This window comes from Galleria mellonella, unplaced genomic scaffold, assembly GCF_026898425.1.
Source record: "Galleria mellonella isolate WM207_F2 unplaced genomic scaffold, CSIRO_AGI_GalMel_v1 utg643, whole genome shotgun sequence".
NCBI classification, from domain to species: Eukaryota; Metazoa; Arthropoda; class Insecta; order Lepidoptera; family Pyralidae; genus Galleria; species Galleria mellonella.
Genome location: NW_026442135.1, coordinates 995,341 through 1,015,593, shown reverse-complemented (window position 1 = coordinate 1,015,593; position 20,253 = coordinate 995,341). Strand labels below are relative to the sequence as shown.

The following is a 20,253-nucleotide window of genomic DNA, read 5'->3' as shown; positions in this document are numbered from 1 at the left end:
TGTTTATTATTGTAATGAACTTGCCCAGATTTGTTACAGCATATAAAATACTAGGATTGCTTTCTGATTCAATGAGTTTGTTAAAGGTGTACTATTATAGTGTTGGTAAAAAATATAATCAATTTTCAAAATATAAAACAATCATTTATTAAATATTTGTTAATGTGACAATTATAAATTATATATATTAACAGTCTCCACACATTCATCTATAATCGGAAAGCTCGTGGTTATTATCACATTTAATTTTGAAAATATTACTTGTACATATCTTTGTGACCATAAAACAATATCAGATATGTATTTTGGTTAGTAAAGAAAAGAATAATATTTGTAATAAAAAGATCACCAGCTTTCTGATTATACACTGTATAAAACTATCCCCTATCACTTCATTATATATTTAAAAATAAAATTATTACATAATGTCTTTTCTTGCGTTAATGTAAATGAAAAATAAGCTATTCTTGTATATTCAACGGAAGAATAACAATAATTAAAAAATATGTACAACTTTACATCTCAAAATATTGACATTATAAATGCTTAATATCAAAAAAAAAAAAAACTAATCAATTCAATCTTCAATCAAAATTAGTACTGGGGCAATGATTTAATTCTATAAATCTCAGAATTCTTTAAATTGATGCACTGAGAAAAAAACACATTTGAAAATGTCTTAATGGCAAAAAAGGATAGATATTAAAATTAATAAAATTTAATAAAATTAATTATAATTTTATAAAAATTGTTGAAGTTTTTTTTTAATAATATTAACAGGATTAAATCCTTTTTGATACAACAGTTATAATTGCACTTGCCTATTTTTATTAATGAGCTATTTTTTTAATGAATCCATTTTTTATATCCACTGCTGGGTGAACTGTATACACATCAGAATATTCATGGCGGCTATTAGAATAAGCAGTAAAGTGAATATACAAGAGCAATATTCTTAGACAAGTAAAATTTATTATTACAAGTTTGTTAAAATTGCAAAGTATACATTTATTTATATTGTTGCTTGGAAAAGATGGCTATTTAGCGATAAGGCCGCCCATTGTTTCCTCTTTATCTTGCTTTTACATAATTAAGTATTCATTTTGCTTGTGTACATATTGTTAATCTTTATAATCTGTATCATTATTTGAAAGTAAAACTTTTCATTCGTTCATTCATTCAAATACGTTTTCATTATGCGCACATGAAAATAACAAGATATCAGATGTTGCGGTCTCGTTCTATCTCATATGTGTACATGACAGATGTGTGTAAATCTATCGAAAGGTTTAATTGTGTGGATTTCAGTTACGTAGTGGCAAAAAGATACAGCAACGCTTTAGCAAACTGGAAGATCTCTGAGCCGCCGAGCTTGGACTCGCCATAGACGCGGTCGACAAATGTTATTGGCACTTCTCCTATTGTAAAATCCAGTTGTCTGGCCCTGAAAAAAGAAAAACGCAACATCCCTGAAAATAAAGAGCATTGTTATTTTGTATTAAATGACCTGACAGATGAATAATTTTTTTTTTCTAAGAATGGAGTCAATTTGGTTATTATGACAGTTAAAATTTATAAAATCAGTCCATCTAATACTATAGATTAGTACGTATTATTAGTATAAGATTAGTAGATGAACCCTTACCAAAAACATTTCATTTTCTATTAATTAATATTATAGTTATATTAGAAAATAATATAATTTCTTTTTTATTGTCTATGGGTGAGTGCTAAAACAAAAAAAAAAAAGACAATGATTCTAAAATATTAGATTAGTCAGTCACTATTTAAATATAATTTAATTATATGTAATATCAGGATTAATTCTAAGATACCATTTCTCTAGGCTCTTAACCTAATATTTTATTAGTTTCATAAAATTTGCTATTTCATGAACCATCATAACCTATGTTTATAATAATTTTGATTTGCATCGATTACAAATGTAGTTCATGTTGATCTTTAGAATAAAGATTTTACTGTTATTTTAATATAGGTTATGAAAAATAGCACCTATAATCATATAGTTACCGCACAACGGCCCAAATGAGAGGCTCAGCGCAGAAAATAGAGTCTTTTTCACATATAGTTACCGAATTATCATTTCCATTTGGAAGACATAGCCCTTGGACACACAGCAATCCACCAACTTCTGAAGGACATCCTTCTTGTACAATCTGAAAGCAGATAGAAAACATTTTAATCATGTGAATAGTATGTAGCGATGGTTATTACAGAAAATATCTTAAGCCTAAATTTGTTCTATATCAATCCATCAATAATAAAATATAAATGTTCATTAAAACCAGTATAGCAGCATGTCATTTAGGCCCTTCACAGCCCCAATATTAATAAATACTAGTCATTTTGACTGGAGAGAATGGGATTGTTGGTAGTGGGGTTTAAGAGTCCCATTGCTAGCAATGTACTCTCTCAGGTCAGCCTTCACCCTGGAAACCATCATACATAATTCTTGTGAAATTCTTCATAATGGGGTGACTGACCTGCTTTCATGCTCACCTCTCATCTCTCACTGGTGTCCCGCCAGCATATACCGATAGCACAGGTGGAGTTATTTAGATTATCACCAATAAAAAAAAAAGTCATTTTGGTTTCTAATGACAACTAGTATGTAAAAAACTAAGTGTTGATAACTAACCTGAATGACCCAGTTAGATCAGATGCACCCGGCCTGAGCAGTATCTGAGTTAGGAAGTTGGCGCCACGTGATATAAGCTTCCTCTTGAAGTCCCAACCGTGTACACCGCCCCCATTGTTATACCGTGTGCCTGATACTAAATCATAGTCATGCTCCCGTTGCAGTTCTATGAATTTTGGGATGAATTTGGGCTGAAAAAATAAATTAATTAAGCAATCTAAGAAGATAATGCTGCCCATATCTTCAGTATGCTTCTGTGATGTGGTATGTTGGTATACTATTGGTGTATAAATATATTAATGTACAAATAAGAATTTATGTTTATGTACTAGTAATTTAATAAATTAATAATAACACCTGAGTCCTCAGGAATGGCAACACATGGGAGGTACCCAAGCAATAGATTTTTTTTTGATGCATTGTAACTATTGGGATCCCTAGATGACAAACAAATATTACCTAAGCTATCACCCTAATAGTGAAATAATACATACATACTTCAATTTCCAATGTTTTTCAATTATTATTATAGTTCTATGGCTATTGACGAGTTTTTTTTTTTTGTAATGGATAATAATGGAATGGTAACTCCACCTATTATACACTGGCAGGGCATTAGTAAGGGATGATAGATGAGAATGAAAAGACAGGTCACTCAGCCCATCGTGATGAATACATCTGGAATTCAGTACAATGGTTTCCAGGGGGACCACATGGAGATCTACCTGACAGGGTATATTACCAGAAATGGGACTGGTAGCTTGTATTACTAAACAATACCTTTCTCCTCCCAGGTATTAATGAGTGCATGATGAATGCTCACTAGTATTTATAAATAACACATATAAAAAGGTTAATAATACAAGTGCTCACATGATGGCTCAAATCAGCGTCCATTATAATTATAAAATTGCCGGTCGCATGTTTTATACCGTGTATGTAAGCTGTGCCCAAACCCAATTTTTTCTCACGAGGGCGTAACACTATTTTATTGGATCCGTAGATCTTTTGAAGTTGCTTCGCGACTTCCAAAGTACCGTCTGGACTTCCATCGTCGATCACAATTACTTCGTAATCATAACCGCTGAAAAAATTAGCATAAAATATTAGAAGTACATAGGTACAAATAACAGAAGTTATGAAGTGATAATGTTGCAAGACATTACCTGTTGTCTAAATACTTAATAATCAACCATATTATTATTGGCAAATTCTCCCTTTCATTGTAAGTGGGCAATAAAATTGAATATTTATCACTTTTCGTAATTTCAGAATCTAGTGCAGTGACCGACATACTCGCCGTCAATCAATCAAAAAAAGTTTATTGTATCAATAATTTTGTATATTTTACTTTACTATGAAAAATAGATGACTCAATTCTAATAAGTTTGTAATGTCATAGAAAGAGATAAAGAAAAGAATACTGTATAAAACAAAAATGTTTTCTTCAAGTTTAATGTAGACGAAGAAGTGTCAATGTCACCTAACTGACGGTTTCTGAAAGCTGTCAAATGCAATGTCAAATCCGAAAACTAGGTACTATAAGTCTATCAAACCACGTCCGCATTATTTTGAAAAAATATATTTGTTTAAATTCTATGCAACCAGATAAAAGCAGATCAATTGACCCATCATGAAGAATTTGATAAGAATTAACCACGATGGTTTCCAGGGGAACCGCGTGGAGGTCGACCCAATAGAGTATATTACTAGAGCAATGGGGTTTTTAGAACCCATTACTAACAATTCCCCCCCCCCCCCCCCTAAACTGGAGGGGTTTAGTGTATTTGACAATTGTATACAATAGGTATATTTTTATGACGCCTATCAATATCGATGTTTTTAATGGAAACATTGTATAATAGTTGAAAAACGATGAATTTTTATACATTGAATTAGATTAATACTTCTACGTGGTTGCATACATTTATTACCCAGTTTTGACTGTGAGGGGAATGCCAACTTTTAAATGGAATAATCTCTCTATGCTGTACTTCGCTGCAGTCCTAAATGTTACGAAATTTTCTATAGCTCTCTGATAATTTATTATTGTTACCATATGTTGGATTAAAGTAATATATAAAACAATATACTTTTGAAACACAATTCATAAATAAATAATGTGAAAAATAAAAACAGGTTTCACATAACTCATCACTTTAAAAAGCATGTTTACGATTGATTAACTTTCTTCCTTTTACATAGAATTTCAATAAAAATGGGCAAAACAAGTAAAGTGGTTATTTGTGGCATGAAAGGGGTGGGCAAAACTGCTATACTGGAGCAACTAATATATGGAAATGTAAATATGAAATCGTCATTTTATCCTACTATAGAAGACATTTACGTGGCTAATATTGAAACGGATAGGGGTACGAAGGAGCGTGTTTGTTTCTATGACACTGCGGGACTCGAGCCTCCGCTTACAGGCGAGTTGAAAGGTTTCAAATCGTTTTATAATTTAAATACGGAATCATCATTATTTCTTAGCTTTTATCTCACTGCTTAGAGGTATCACAACTTTCAAAGAACGTCACTGACTTTCTCTTCCATTTTTGCTTATCAGGCATCATTTGCTCACAAGAAGTTCTTTGATCATGTCTCTTAACATAAATATAAAATTTATATTATAGTCACTAATATTTTTTCATTTTTTAGAAAATATTTGAATGGAACAGAAATAATTTTTATTTAAATACACTTGTTAACAGGCTCCTTTAAATCGTAATGTTTTATGATTCACTGTTTTTTTTTTTTGCCTATTGAGAAGAACCTGCAAAAAACTTAACAATTACCATTATCATCATCAAGTGGGCCGACAGCTTATTTGCTAGTCAAGTATCATAAAAAAATTACTCTTGTTAATTGTTAATTATATAAAAACTACCATGGCTTATATGCAATTAATATTTATATTTTACTGCTGAATTATTTTATGTTATGGGTTGTATTTTATGTAAGATTTATCTTTCAGAATTGATATTATATGTAATTTTACATATTCGGCAGAAACCAAATATAATAACAAAATGAGACCCTCACAAGTATAGAAAAAAGTGATCCAAATGTTCAAAGTAACTATCTTATTGCCAATATTATAAGAATTCTAACCTAATTAATAATAAATGTTTAGATTAATTTAAATAGATAATTTTTTTACGCAAATTAGAATGGTAAAAAAGCCAGTCATCCACCTAATGGAAAGTGTCATCCATAGACATGAATAATATATATATTTGATATACTACACAAAGTCATTTATATTTTTGACATGGTAACCTCTTTGTTTACATCTTTAATCTTAAATTCCATTTCAGTTATAGTTGAATATCATTACTTTGTATTACCTTTTATCTGCCTTAATACCTCAGCTAATGCCTGTTCATTCTACTTTACTATTGTACATATCTATTGAAAAAATATTTAATAAAGTGATTTAAGTGGTGTAAGATCTTTATCTATTACATTTAGGGAAATTGAAACCTAAATAAAAATAAGAATATTTTTTTAGTGAATAAATATCTATTTTGTTCATCCATAGGTCCACCACAATCACCGACAATGCAGCTAACAGCCAACCAAGTCCTCCAGAGGCATTACCTTGGCTTCGCTGAAGGATTTGTTATGGTATATGACACCACAAAGCCAGAGTCACTCGATGTTCTGATGTACCTGAAGAAAGATATAGACAGAAATAAGGATAAAAAAGAGGTATAATTTTCTTATTAGAAAAAAAATTAATCTAATAAAGAAAAGTTTCATAGATGTGCTGGAAATTTTAATCAGAGAAAAGGTATTTATCTACTTATTGCAAATAGTATGCCTTAAAGTTATTTGTAAAATTAATGTTGCTTGTTTACAAATAATTACTAATACCTATGTCAATATATGAGAATCAAAATACCATATTTTTCATAAACATTTCCTTGGTCCTTCGAGCCGGACATTTAAATATCGACAATCTACCTTAATTATTAATTGACCATATTGTTATAATTAGTGTTACAATTATGAAACTGATTGTTTATTGGCGTTTTAACTGTTTAAACAATCATCATCATCAATTTCCCATATGTATTCACATATTATTTCGAATGGAGAAGACCTGCTTTCTGTCTCAGTTAATCAATATATTATTACAGTATGGGATTCTTCAAAAAAGAGGTAAAGAGGTTTCTTCAGGGTTAACAATAATGTGTAATGCCTCTGGTATTGCAGGCATTCATAGGTTATGCTGTATTTAACCGCTTACCATCAGGAGGGCCATATACTTGTTTGCTACCTCAGTGGTATATTATAGTTATGTGCACAAAGTCGCGGGTAAAAGAAAGTCATATATTGTTACTTTTTTACAGGTAGTAATGCTAGTCATTGGCAACCGTACTGGCCCTGATGACATCAACAGTCTCGAGAACACATGTTCGAAAGCCTCCAACTGGTGTGCCAGAGAGAAAGTTCGGCACTTTGAGGTATCCGCAATGGATCGACCCTCACTTTATGAACCTTTCATATTCATGACCTCAAAGCTCAATCCAGTACAAAATAAGACAGCGTTCCCACAACTTAGTACGTTGAGCAAGTTGACTCAAAAGAATAATAGGAGTGACGCTATGTAACAGTATATTTTCAATCTATGCCCTTTCTGCTATCAACCGTGAAGGTTGGTAGCTCTATTAGGATTTGGAACTGTTGGATTTAGTTTCGCCTTTTGCCAGCAACTATACAAGGTTAAATCGAAATCATTAGCATTCATTATCACCATAACAACCATTCACAGTTGAATATAGGTCTCCCCATAAAGGGGGTGTTAGCAGTAGTTGCCACGTTTGGCAGGCGGATTGGCAACCGCAGTTTGGCTTTAGTGATGTTTTAAGAGGGACACTGCTTCCCATACTAGCCATATCTTCATTACCATCTTCATCATTTCTCATTACCACCTCATTACCATTCTCATTACCATCATATCTTCATTACCATCCATACTGGTAGTTTATCATTATTAATGTACTCTTAATAATATCTATTTCCAACAGTTCTAAAACCCCATTTTGAAATTGTGGACGTCTTTTTGAATTTCGATCGTTGTTAATGCTGTAACAATTTTTATTGCTGTAAGTTATTATTTTTTTAATAAAACCGATAAGGTTGGTACGTAATGTGGATATAGTATGCATATAAGGTACTACAGTGAACGCTCTATATAAGCAACACATTTGAACTAAGTAAAATAAATAAAAATCTTATTGGGAAAAGTTACTAGGTAGTTTATAGGAAAAAAAGGAGTTTAAAGGATAAAAATACTGGAATGTCTGGAATATATTTTTACTTATTTCTTTTACTAATTAAGCTGTGTAGAATAAATAAAATATAAAAAGTATTGCTTATATAGAGCGTTCACTGTATTACCGCCTAATAGAAGATGGTAATTGTCGCCTATAGGCATAGCTGGCACTCGGTTGCAATGTTATACTCCAGGACTAAATTATGTCATTATCAATGATTGTACTTGATTATTTACATAATATCTGTTCATGTGTTAGTGGTGCCCTCTAGTATTGTATTTTTATATCGCTGACATGGCTTACTGAACGATAGAAACTGTCCACGGCACGAAACAAGTGATAATTATTTTTAAAGAATCCAAAAATGAATTTCTAAAGTTTATTTTGTGATTTCAATTCCTGATCTTATTATCTCGGACTTCATAAGCTGATATGTCGTTATTTGCCGCTTTTTTTTATACAACTTAGAATGGCAAACAAGCTGTCGGCCCACCTGATGGAAAGTGGTAACCGTCGCCTTTAGACATGAGCAGTGCCACGGACATAACAGAGTATACTGTTTCGTCCATGATACCTCCCATGCGTTGCCATTTTTGAGGACTCAGATGTTATTCCTCTGTACCCAGTAAATTCACGCCATATCCCACCCTTCAAACCGAAACACAGCCATGCAAACACAACTGTTATTATTTAACAAGTAAATCCTTATTAATATTATACAAGTTAAAATTGAGTTACTTTGTATCGCCTAAACGGCTTAACCAATAACTATGAAATTTATAATACATATCCTATATAGGATCGAGAAGGATATAGGCCATTAATTTAATTTGGTCAGTAAACATCCCGCTCACGTAGACAAAGTCGCATGTAAGAGCTAGTATTATATACATTATTTACGATTAAATTCAAAAAGAAGTCATATACATTCTTCATTGAACCATTGACAATTATTTTTAGTTTTTTTTAGTGTATATTTCTTTATAACTTACCTCTTTTCAAATGATCTTTTTGAAAATGAACTGTATACAGTGATATATTCTACCTATACACAATTGTACTTAAATAGTGTAATAACAATATTCTCAAAAATTGTGAATATCACAATGATAGTATTAACTAAAAACTTAATTAAAAACTCGAATTAGATATTCTTGTAGCATGTTTTATTAGATTTATTATTTATTTATTATTAGAAAATTAATTTATTATACATTTCCTACAATCTTATGTGATGTAATTTAAAATTTAAATTTCTTATACTCGTATTGTTTATTTATAATTGCGAACATTTTTTTTTTATTTGTGTAGTTTTTTTTTTTGTTATTTATTCAGCCCCTAATTTGATCATCACTGTCATCATGAATTTGTAAAGTCAAGGGGCATAGATTATAGAACTTTAGTACTTACTTTTTAAATAACATGCTGTGCTTGTAAATAGAGGGTACTTAAGTAAAACAAAAACTTCATAGTGCAATATATTTAAAATGAATTGGCTGTAAATAGTAGATAAAATTAATTAGCTAAAATTTTATAATAATAGCTTTAAATTAATACTATAGTATCTGGTAACACTGGTAGCTTGCATTTTTGTCGTACACGCCGTCGCTTCTGCGACTGCTATGAACTGTAATAGAATAATCTACATAAACTCTGCAAAGGTGGCGACACTGTGCTACAACGTATACAATAGCAAATAGTCATTGGAGGTCTACTGACAAAAAAATAGCATAAAAATATTTCTCAATGGCGGTTTTTTTTTCATAACTTACATTCTCCCTTTTTACTATAGACTATAAGCAGTGATTAAATTTGGATAAAAGATTGACGAAAAATTATAGGAAAATGGCGGGAACTTAGATTATAGGCGGGAAATGATTGGATTTAATAAAATTGTTTTTTGAGTATATATGTATGGGAATAACTTATGAATGCGTAATTGTTTGTAATACAATAGCGTAAAAAAGGAAAGAAGAAAAAGCGCTCTCATATAGATAAATTGGCAGTAAGCTTCTTAATTGTATTACTTTTAAATGTGCTCAATAGTCACTTTCCATTTACATGTAAATTTGTGTCCCACGTTGGGCGCCAATTTTATATTGAACATATAATAATATTTAAAATACTTGTATTTTGTTGTCTTTATTAAATTTCAAATTATATTTTAATTGCCAAGAGAAGGAAACGGCTACTACGTATTATTTTACTGTCTTTCAAGACATAGAGGTATAATTAGCAAATTTCAGAACACAGAATTGTCTTGTTTCGCCTCAGTAGGGAAACCCGAGGTACCGGTGTTTACAGACACTGTATGGACTTTAAATTTTACTTTTAATGTATTTTTAAGTATTTATTGCTAGATATAATATATATATATATATAAAAAAAACAGATCTAAATTATACATGACATAAATTGAGAAATAAATTTAATTATATGTGGTGTATTTATATCTACATTAATTGATATTGAAATATTTTTGTGAATGAAATATCTTAATAAAGTATTGAGAATAATAATTACTTTTATTTGACTCCCAAAAATACTTTTTTTTTTATTTTATCATAAAAGGTTTTTGTATTATTTGGCGTGTATTTGAATTACCTACTAAGGTAGTTTCCAGGGTTTGCTGGAAGAGAACTCTTACAGAGTTAAGCTCGCCTGTTGTACATCTGTATTTAATATATATTATATGTTTGTAATTTTTTGTGTACAATAAAAAATAAATAAGTTGTATCTTTACATTTATTGATACATACCTTCGGTCGTAATTCGAGATAGAGATATCCATCCAAAGTGGTATTTATGTATGTATGTCTTTTTATATCCAATTGAGTTAACTACCGTACAGATTCCGTGTATGAATTTTGTCATGATTGAATGCCTGTTTTTTTACATAAATATTTTTTATTTTATGTTCATTTTAATCCGATGTCCATATACATATAAAAAAAAAAAAACGATAACTACACGAGATACAGCTACTCATCTTCGACAACACCAGGTTCTTTGGTCACCGCCCCCAGCTCTGCCTGCACCGACGCCATCACGACCTATGCGAGCTGCAGCTCGCAGTGTGAAACAAGACACTATTTCGTCAAGTGCTGTATACCTCCCGAAGAAGACATCCGGATGAAGTCGAAACAATTGTCGGAAACGACAAAACACAGTGAGTTCGTATAGAGAAACTTTATTATCGTGTTTCTACCATGAAGCAGTCGTATTTACATGGCTATGTTTCGGTTTGAAGAGTGGAATATGGCAGTGAATTTATAGGGTACAGAGGAATAACACTCGAGTCCTCAGGAATAGCAACGCATGGGGAGTATCATGGGCGAAACAGTATACTCTATGTCTTTATGTCCATGGTACTGCTCATGTGTATAGGCGTCGGTTACCACTTTCCATCAGGGCCGTCAGCTTGTTTGCCATTCTTAGTTGCATAAAAAAATAGATATTAATAAATTTCCTTTAACACATTCTATCTGTATATAGGTAATGAAATATATAGGTAATAAAACAACATAATTATGTAGCAATTTTAATTTTACATTTCAAAATGTAATTACAATAGTCTTATAATATAATATCATTGGTTTTCTACAACTAGAACGGGATGTGATCCCAAGCTATCTACTAAAACACGTAGCTCTTGTTTGAGCATGCTTTATAGAACTATTTCGTATTCTAAGTACCTACGTGAAGGCTGGGTTGTCATTGCAGTTTAGGCATATCGTTATATAAACTTGCCAACTGTTACTTTAAATGCATCACTAAACTAAATTATTGTTGTTGTTTGGAAATGAAATTAATTTTCGAATTAAAATGATAATTTAAAGATTATGTATTAGTTCATATTAAAAAAAAAAAAGAATGTATCAAATGAAACTATGTTTTTGACAGTTATAGAATTAAAATTTTTAATTTAATATTAAGTATAATAAGAACATAAATATCTTGCTTTAAGTTAAGCGAACAATCATAATGCAGTTGTTTATAAAACGCGAATTAAGTACAAATTATAATATTACTAATATTGTATGAATTTAATTTAGTGATGCCTCAAATTTAATTTCATTGTAACAATGATTTGGGTACATACATTTTAAAAGTTTTTATTCTTAACAAGCAATTAGCATTTAAAATTAGAACCATAAAAGCATCCCAGTCTAATCTTTGATAACGTTATATAAAGCCCTAGATTATATAGATAGAGTGTCACCGTACAAATCTCAAAAAACAGGTCAATATTACCAGTAACCGTATTGTACATTTATTACTCAGTATATGGGAGAAATTACATTGTAATATTAAATTAAAAAATAATGATACAAAATTATCCAGAATGTATTTGAAAGAGCAAGGTATGTATTTGAAAATTTTATAGTTTTTTTTTAATTATACATGTATGTTAATAGTTTTCAATTCAATTTTAAGAAATCGATTTGATCTGGAAATTTTTTAATCCAAGTACTTGTAACAATTAAAAATAGGCGCGATAAAAAAAAAAATCGTTCAAATGTTAATATAGCTGACAAAATGTTGACACGTTAACACTCAATGCTCTATCTATATAATCTAAGTGTAAAGTGTTTTAACGGTTTCTTGGAACACAGTCCCTTAATTTTAAATTAAGTTCTATACTTAATAAAATACCTAACGTTTCCATTAAATATTTGAAACTTCAGTGTGTATACTTACCCAGAGTTTGATTTGAAATTTAATTTTGATTAATTATTTTAATTATAATTTTATTATTAAAATGCATTTTAACGTAGTTGAGAGAACAATATAATTGAAATTTGTTACTTTAAATTATTAATATTAAATCTTTTGTGACACATAGTCATAATCTGAAATTTATTAATATAATCCAATATTTTAATAATAGAATAATATGAATTAAGTTAATAATAAAATTTATTAATAAATTAGTAATTTAACTATGTAAAATAAATATTCCCTTGTAAGTATCACTTATGAGTAGCTACTTAATTAGGTATTATGATGTACTATTTGGTTGCTTCGAGTATTTATCGGACAATAAATGCTCAACACTTAAAGTGTCTTTACGCGTATATGGTGACGTCTGTGAATATAGAAACGTCATTCTAAAGTCATTTTAAGGTCGCGACGTTAAAATGACATCTCTTTAGAGTCACTAGTGTTGCCATGCTACCTCAGTTTTTATTTAAATCCATATTATTACGATTATTATCTAATGATTGGCATGAAACATTATAACTATATATTGCACTTTGTAATAAGTACAATATTTGATGGATAGCACAGAATAAAAATAACATAATTTTTTATTATTTTGATTTGATATGACGTGTGGTGGTACTTTTTAATACATTTTTTGTGTGTCATATATTTGTTTGCCACAGCTGTTTCATATAAAATACATGGATACCAGTAATGGTACCTACTGTCATATCAATTTAATAATTTCTGTTGTATTAATTACTTTATGCCCAATCTGCTTAAAAAATGAGGTTGTTAAGATCTCTCAATCAGATCTGCTAATTCATTAGCATCCTCCTATAATGTATATAGATCTATGAGCTCTATGTAAAACTAGATTGATGGTGTATTCTGGGCATTATATCAGGTTAGTAAAATTACTAAAAAATATTAAAATGTTTTGCATTACATTATGTTCCATTACGCTGATATAAATAAAATATGATTGATAAAAATAATAAATAAATAAAATAATCTAAGCAAAATAGGTGTCTTAAACTAGCTGGGCCATTGGTTTTTTATATAAAATACAATCTCATTAAAATAAAAATATTAATATTTCATAGTTATAAATTAAAATGTTCGACTATTTTTTCCTTAACACATGTTCTTTGAATTGTCCATTTTAACTAAAAAATGATTTCGGATTTTCCGTTATTTTTAATTGTAACAGATATGAGATTGAGACATCGTTTTCGTATGCGTTTACATTTTTAGAAAACAAACAATTAATTAAAAAATAAAAATATGCTTACAAATATAATCCTTAATTACAGTTAGAGGCATTTATTGACTGTTGCAGCTGCTCACGTGACAGAGGGCGTCTCCATCGAACTAATTTGATTTATTAACGGTGATTAGCGATAATTAAGCATTTTTATTACAATATCCTTGATATTTTTCTACGTTTACTATATTTAATGTGCTTAATAAGCACTGTCTATACTTAATTCTATAAATTTGGTAATGACGAGATTCCTTAACGGCTTAACGATCAACTATAAATACTTAAAGTATGTAAGGCTAAGAAAATGCACTCAGGTGTTATGTTGCCGGCTTAATTATCCATATGAGTGATATTACCAATTTTATGAGTCCAGTTATATTATTGTAGTTTTGTATGGAGTTCTGGTGTTTAAAAATATAGGCCAAAGTAATTAATTTTTCAATGATTTTTTTTTTTATTTGCCCAAACTATCTGAGAATGTTATATATATTTTTATTTATTTCCGAATAGCCAGTATTCCCTATTGAGTGCGTAAAATGACATGAATTCAACAATTCACTAGAAAGTGATCAACAACTTAGCGCTAAAACATTCTACTTTATTGACCATCCTTAACCGTTCCGTTTACAAATCCAACACACCTATAATTAAATTAGTCATATTTTAATTCGATCATAATTACTTCGAATGAAACGTGATGTACAAAGAACGATTCTATCATGTATTTAGGTACTATCTACACCATCTAAAGGGTATTCGTACTTTTTTTTATGCAAATAAGAATGGCAAATAAGCTGACGGTCCACCTGATGGAAAGTGGTAACCGTCGTTTATAGACATGAGCAGTACCACGGACATAACAGAGTATACTGTTTCGCCCATGATACCCCGCATGTGTTGCCATTCCTGAGGACTCGGATGTTACTCTCCTGTACTTTATAAATTGAATACTTGAATATTTTGACTGATTGTGTTTTTACCTTTGTGGTTCTCAATGAACATTGATACATAGAATGAAATCCATATAAATAAGACATCAACACTAATTCGGTGACGGCTGGTAACTCACTGGAATTTATTTATCAAATACATGATACATCGCAATGCTTTTTTTTTTCTTTGACATGGCAAGAATCGTAACCCAGACAGAGCTATAAATTAAAGTTATTTATTCGGCCGTTATAAAAACCTATCAATATCGTCCCCTCCTTTCCATACCTCAGTTCTACAATTCTACAATAGAACCATCTGATTAATTCACTCATTCCTTAAAATCTAATGAATGATCTTCTACATTAATGATGAATAATACCTATAGATGAATGCCCGAATTTCATTCAAAGTAAACCTTATCTCAAGTTATTAAGTTTCAAATCATAAGTAGCAAAAATTGGGCTCTATGACTAAAAGTTTCTTTTTTTTTTAATTTAATTATTACATTAGGAATAAAAAAAAAATGTATGATGCAAAGGGCAAACGTAACATTCTCTGTCAGTCGACCTATATGATTATAATAATCAGAAATTATGCCTAAACAGGCTACTAAGTTAATTGTACGCAAATTTTAAGAGCATTGCAATCAAAAACCTGAACACAACCACATTTGTATGTCTTATAATAAAATTGCTCACTTGCTTTCATTGAAGGATAATACATCAATCTTGTAATGTATTAAACCCAGGCCTGCAATTCACTAGTTTTAAAGTTACGAAATGAGATTTCGTAGTGTAGTGGGGACTAAGTATTAGAATTGATTTTGCAAGATTTTCTATAATAGCTTACGTAGATCAGGGATATATTGTCCGTGGATAAAATTCCACTTTATGTACGCTCAGGTTTTTAAATCCAACAAGACATGGCCCCGGCGTACCTACACTTTTTACTTCCTTCAGTTAGTCACAATAAAACACCTACAATGATATACTATAACGCATATATATATGTTGAGCAAGTACACTGAAAAATAAGTACAAAGAAAAAAAAGAAGAAATAAAGAAGAAATTTTGTATGTGAAATATACATCGTATACTGCGTAATATATACCCACTAAATAGTTCAGTGCAGGCCTTATTTAAAGAAATACTTTGCTACATTTTTCGATTTTAGTACTCCAGTAGTACGGTGCGAACTACGACTTTAAAATGACGTCACTCTTTAGTCATCTTAAGATCTAATTTTAATCCAAAATTGACACGTATTTAGAGTTGCGTACGTCACCGTGCTACCGCGTATTGTGAAATACGACTCTAAAATAAAAGCCCACTTAGCTCTGCCTCATTCCGTGTGAATAATGAGATGAGTCGACTTACAGTAAGAGATAATTGGCATCCTTTACCAATAGAGTTGAATAGAGAGATAATTGGCATCCTTTACCAATAGATTTTTCTCCAAGTACAAGGTAATATAACAAAAATTTTTCGACTGCCATAGTAACTTGATACTAGATGTAGTGTGTTAGCATGGAAGGCTCGAAATATTTTATTATTTCTCAACTCATGTTTCTCAGAGAAAAACATTAATTTTTTTGTAATCACTCTATGTAATATATAAAAATCTCAATACATATGTATAAAAGAAATTAACAGACAAATATAAAATATATATTTAAATGATAAAAAAGAGATGTGATGGTAATTTGTATGGTTGTCTTGAATGGTAATCCTATGTAAACTGGTAAACAAAATCCAGCTATGACGTTTTGAGTAGACACCTAAAACAATTTCGAAAATTTGCGGGGTAACTTTTGACGCATTCAAACATACCAGAAGGTCATTACTCTGATATCACGTGAATTATTATATGTACTTATCTAATATCTCTGGATAATATAGAGGATATTGTAAAAATAAATGGATCTCTTTGTTTCCTACTTAGCTTTCTTCCTCTCATTTGAGCCAATGTGCGTTTTATATAGACCCTTGTATTCAACGTCTATTAATTGTGGACTAAATCTCGAAATATTTGATTCCAAATCCATTGCGTTAAAAGTGCCCCCGCTGTACTTGTAACTACTAAAATATATTTTAAAATTGTTTTATGTCCGACATTAAAAATACTTTTAATATCAGTTTGGAGATGCCGGGACGGGATCGCTTTGTAGCCGATCGGCAGTATTTAGTTATGTATTACTATTTCATATATGTGCCTTATTCTTACTGGTAAAATATTCGGTGGTAACAGTGAAATATCATCTACTCTACAGCCATTTCTTTTGACGACTGTTAATCGTCTATCAATTCTCTCTTTAATTTCAGTATCTGATACTCATATATAGAGTAGCGATGTGATGTATTTTAACAATGGTGTATTGGGTCTAATATTCTTGTTTTCTTTTATAAGTAAGAATTAAGGAAGAAGTAAGATTACAAAGTGCCATAACTTCTTTTCAATCCCATGATTTTGTTAGACGCAACTGAGAAAACAAAGAACATACACCATTACTCGATATAAAACGTTATACCACTCTTTCTAGCCAACGTGGCAATGATAAAATAATATCCTCCTTTTATGGAAAGTATAAGTTATTAAAATAATAATGTGGACAGCTATGGAGTCCAGTGTAGTCGAAAGTTTGAGAAACAAACTACCCGTCAATCATTATTAACATCCATTTTAAATGTGGTGGGCTTACGGCCAATCGGCTTCATAGCGAGGCGTCCAGTTCGAGTATTTAATATTTCCTCGTCGCTGCTCGAGTCTTCGAAACGGCCCGATGTACGGATCCCATCTTCGCTATCTGAGGACTGTAAAGACATGTTTTATTTTAATTAAATATATACATATCTTCTCGAGTACTATAGTAGCGTTTGCGAGTCTAAAAAGACGTCATTATTCAGTCGTTTTAAGGTCTTAACCGTAAAATTATTGAAAAATTGTCTTTTTTTTATACAACTTAGAATGGCAAACAAGCTGACGGCTCACCATGACTATGACATGAGCAGTACCATGGACATAACAGAGTATACTGTTTCGTCCATGATACCCCCAATGCGTTGCCATTCCTGAGGGCTCAGGTGTTGTTCCTCTGTACCCTGTAAATTCACGCCAGATCCCACCCTTCAAACCGAAACACAGCCATGCAAACACAACTGCTTCACGGTTGAAATACGAATAGGACAGAGGTACCCAAGCAGACGAGTTTTGTACAAAGTCTCTCTCTTTTCAGAAACTCAGACATTAACTATGAGATGAAATCGAAATCATTAACAACGATTGTCTACAAGCGAAACTGGATATTTTTTTCAATGGAACATAGATCGAAATATAATTAAATAATGAGTCCCCACATCAAGACGATGTATTCATCATGTTTTTTGGGAAAGATTTTTTTTTATATACAACTTAGAATAGCAAACAAGCTGATGGCCCACCTGATGGAAAGTGGTAACCGTCGCCTATAGACATGAGCAGTACCATGGACATAACAGAGTTTACTGTTTCGCCCATGATACCCCCCATGCGTTGCCATTTCTGAGGACTCAGATGTTATTCCTCTGTACCCTGTAAATTCACGCCATACCCCACCCTTCCACCCAAAGATGTAGAAGATTCTCTTAAAATAATGCTAATGATTTTAATTACATCCTTTATTTTATGCACTGTTACTTCAATATATCTCGTATTAGGAACATTTACAAATTGTGCAAGAATCTATTATCTGCTGCATGCATTAGGTAAATTCAAAATTTGTGCAAATTTGTTTCAAACAAAATCGTGGCGTTTTTTGTATGAAGTGTTCGGGGTGCGATACTGGTCCTTTTATCGTCGCGAATCTAAAATAAATGACACCATATTACCTACCTGTATTAACCCAATAGAATTGAGATTTTTTTATGCAACTTAGAATGGTAAACAAGCTGACGGCGCACCTGATGGAAAATGGTAACTGTCGCCTACAGACATAATAGAGTATACTGTTTCGCCCATGATACCCTCTATGTCTTGCTATTCCTGAAGACTCAGGTGTTATTCTTCTGTACCCTATACATTTACTGCCATATCTCACCATTCAAACCGAAACGCAGCCATGCAAACCTAACTGCTTCACGGTAGAAACACGAATGGGTCAGAGGTACCCAAGCAAACTTTTGTACAGTCCCCGATTATCAATCATGTTATTTAAAATATCAAGTTAAAACATAGAAATACTAGATCTATTCTAATATAGCTAAACAAGCAAAGCATGCAAGTATACGAACAAGAGAGACAAACATTTATTTCTTCGGCCGACTGCGAGCAATGCTGGTGGGTAGACGTTTTGGCCTCTCGTCACTGCTGTCCACTCCCTAGAGTTGTTAAGGATGAACATAACATGTATACTGTACGTAGAAAACTAGCACGAGCGAAATAAATATTACAGACGAATTGACATTCATGGCAGTAAATGAACTGAAAATATTAGCTTCAAATGACTATTGGAAATTTTTGATACAATTTATTGGATATTCGAAGGTCCACTTTGAGGCATTATTTCCTTAAAACCTATCTCTAAAATTAAAATTTTAATTTGAGAGTTCTGCGATTTCTTTCTTCTAAGAACCAATGTGAACTATATTTATTACAGATCGGAGACAAAATTATTATATATTTATTTATTTATGCTTTTATATGTACACTTTAAATATAGACATTAGGTTATAACAAAAATATATTACAGACGGACTTATCCCTTAAAGGGATTTCTCCCAGTCAACCTTGAGAACTCGAAAGGAGAAATAAACTTTCTCCTTTCGGGGAAGACTCAAAAAAGTAATTTTACAAAATTATCAAATTGAAATATGTATGTGTATGTATGTATGTATATATGTTTGTATATGATAATATTTATATAATAGTGCGTCACCTACCCTTTGTCTTTTTCTCAATGTCCACTACCCAAAGGTTGTCTGGAAGAGATTGCATAGCGATAAGACCGCCTTTTGTATCACTTCTCATTAATATTTACTGTATTTGTTATTTCTCTTTTTACTTGGTGCAATAAAGTGTAAACAATAATAATAATATAAAGTTAAGAGATAGGTTTAAAGAAATGCTTTCTCAAAAGCTAGCCCATTATCAGATAAGAAATAATTTTTACTCTATTATTGTACTGTAATAGGCATAATGATTTTAGTATAACAGTATAAAAGAAGAAAATACAGATCTATAAATTTTTGTGTCGTAATATTAAAAAAATATACAATACGAGTATCATATATACTTCATTTCAGAATATAAAATCTTTCTTGTATATATGTGCAATTAATTAACCGATAAACCCCAAAAATACACACTTCCTTATTTTGAAAATTTAATAGGTATTCACTTAATTTTTCAATATTAATTTCAATATCAATAAT

The 20,253-nt window shown here is 31.0% G+C and overlaps 3 protein-coding genes across 6 annotated transcripts in view; 1 reads left to right on the top strand and 2 right to left on the bottom strand.

Annotated features, from left to right (window-relative positions):
* Window positions 1–122: 122 nt before the first annotated feature.
* LOC113511063 (dolichol-phosphate mannosyltransferase subunit 1) lies at window positions 123–4,121 on the bottom strand. Its single transcript, XM_026894645.3, has 5 exons — window positions 3,826–4,121; window positions 3,533–3,743; window positions 2,660–2,850; window positions 2,094–2,177; window positions 123–1,444 (listed from the first exon to the last, which is right to left on the bottom strand). Exons 1-5 carry the CDS (start codon window positions 3,951–3,953, stop codon window positions 1,309–1,311), a joined length of 750 nt encoding a protein of 249 aa, XP_026750446.1. The 5' UTR covers window positions 3,954–4,121; the 3' UTR covers window positions 123–1,308.
* A 389-nt stretch (window positions 4,122–4,510) lies between these two features.
* LOC113511158 (NF-kappa-B inhibitor-interacting Ras-like protein) lies at window positions 4,511–10,451 on the top strand. 2 transcript variants are annotated; one of them, XM_026894767.3, is made up of 3 exons: window positions 4,511–5,100; window positions 6,201–6,370; window positions 7,015–10,451. In XM_026894767.3, exons 1-3 carry the CDS (start codon window positions 4,878–4,880, stop codon window positions 7,273–7,275), a joined length of 654 nt encoding a protein of 217 aa, XP_026750568.1. In that variant the 5' UTR covers window positions 4,511–4,877; the 3' UTR covers window positions 7,276–10,451. The 2 variants fall into 2 exon arrangements, with proteins under 2 accessions (XP_026750568.1, XP_026750569.2); XM_026894768.3 differs by having other exon boundaries at window positions 4,515–5,088.
* Window positions 10,452–11,469: 1,018 nt separating this feature from the next.
* Window positions 11,470–20,253, bottom strand: part of LOC113511322 (sodium- and chloride-dependent transporter XTRP3) — a 43,248-nt gene continuing 34,464 nt past the window's right edge. For 2 of the 3 annotated variants that reach the window (XM_052900324.1, XM_052900325.1), the window contains exons 13-14: window positions 19,127–19,200; window positions 17,521–17,658 (exon numbers count right to left, since the gene is read on the bottom strand). In XM_052900324.1, the coding sequence (XP_052756284.1) occupies window positions 19,129–19,200 (72 nt within the window). In that variant the 3' untranslated portion in view covers window positions 17,521–17,658; window positions 19,127–19,128. Of the gene's footprint in view, window positions 17,659–19,126; window positions 19,201–20,253 lie in introns of all 3 variants that reach the window. The other variant, XM_026894955.3, reaches the window with a different exon arrangement.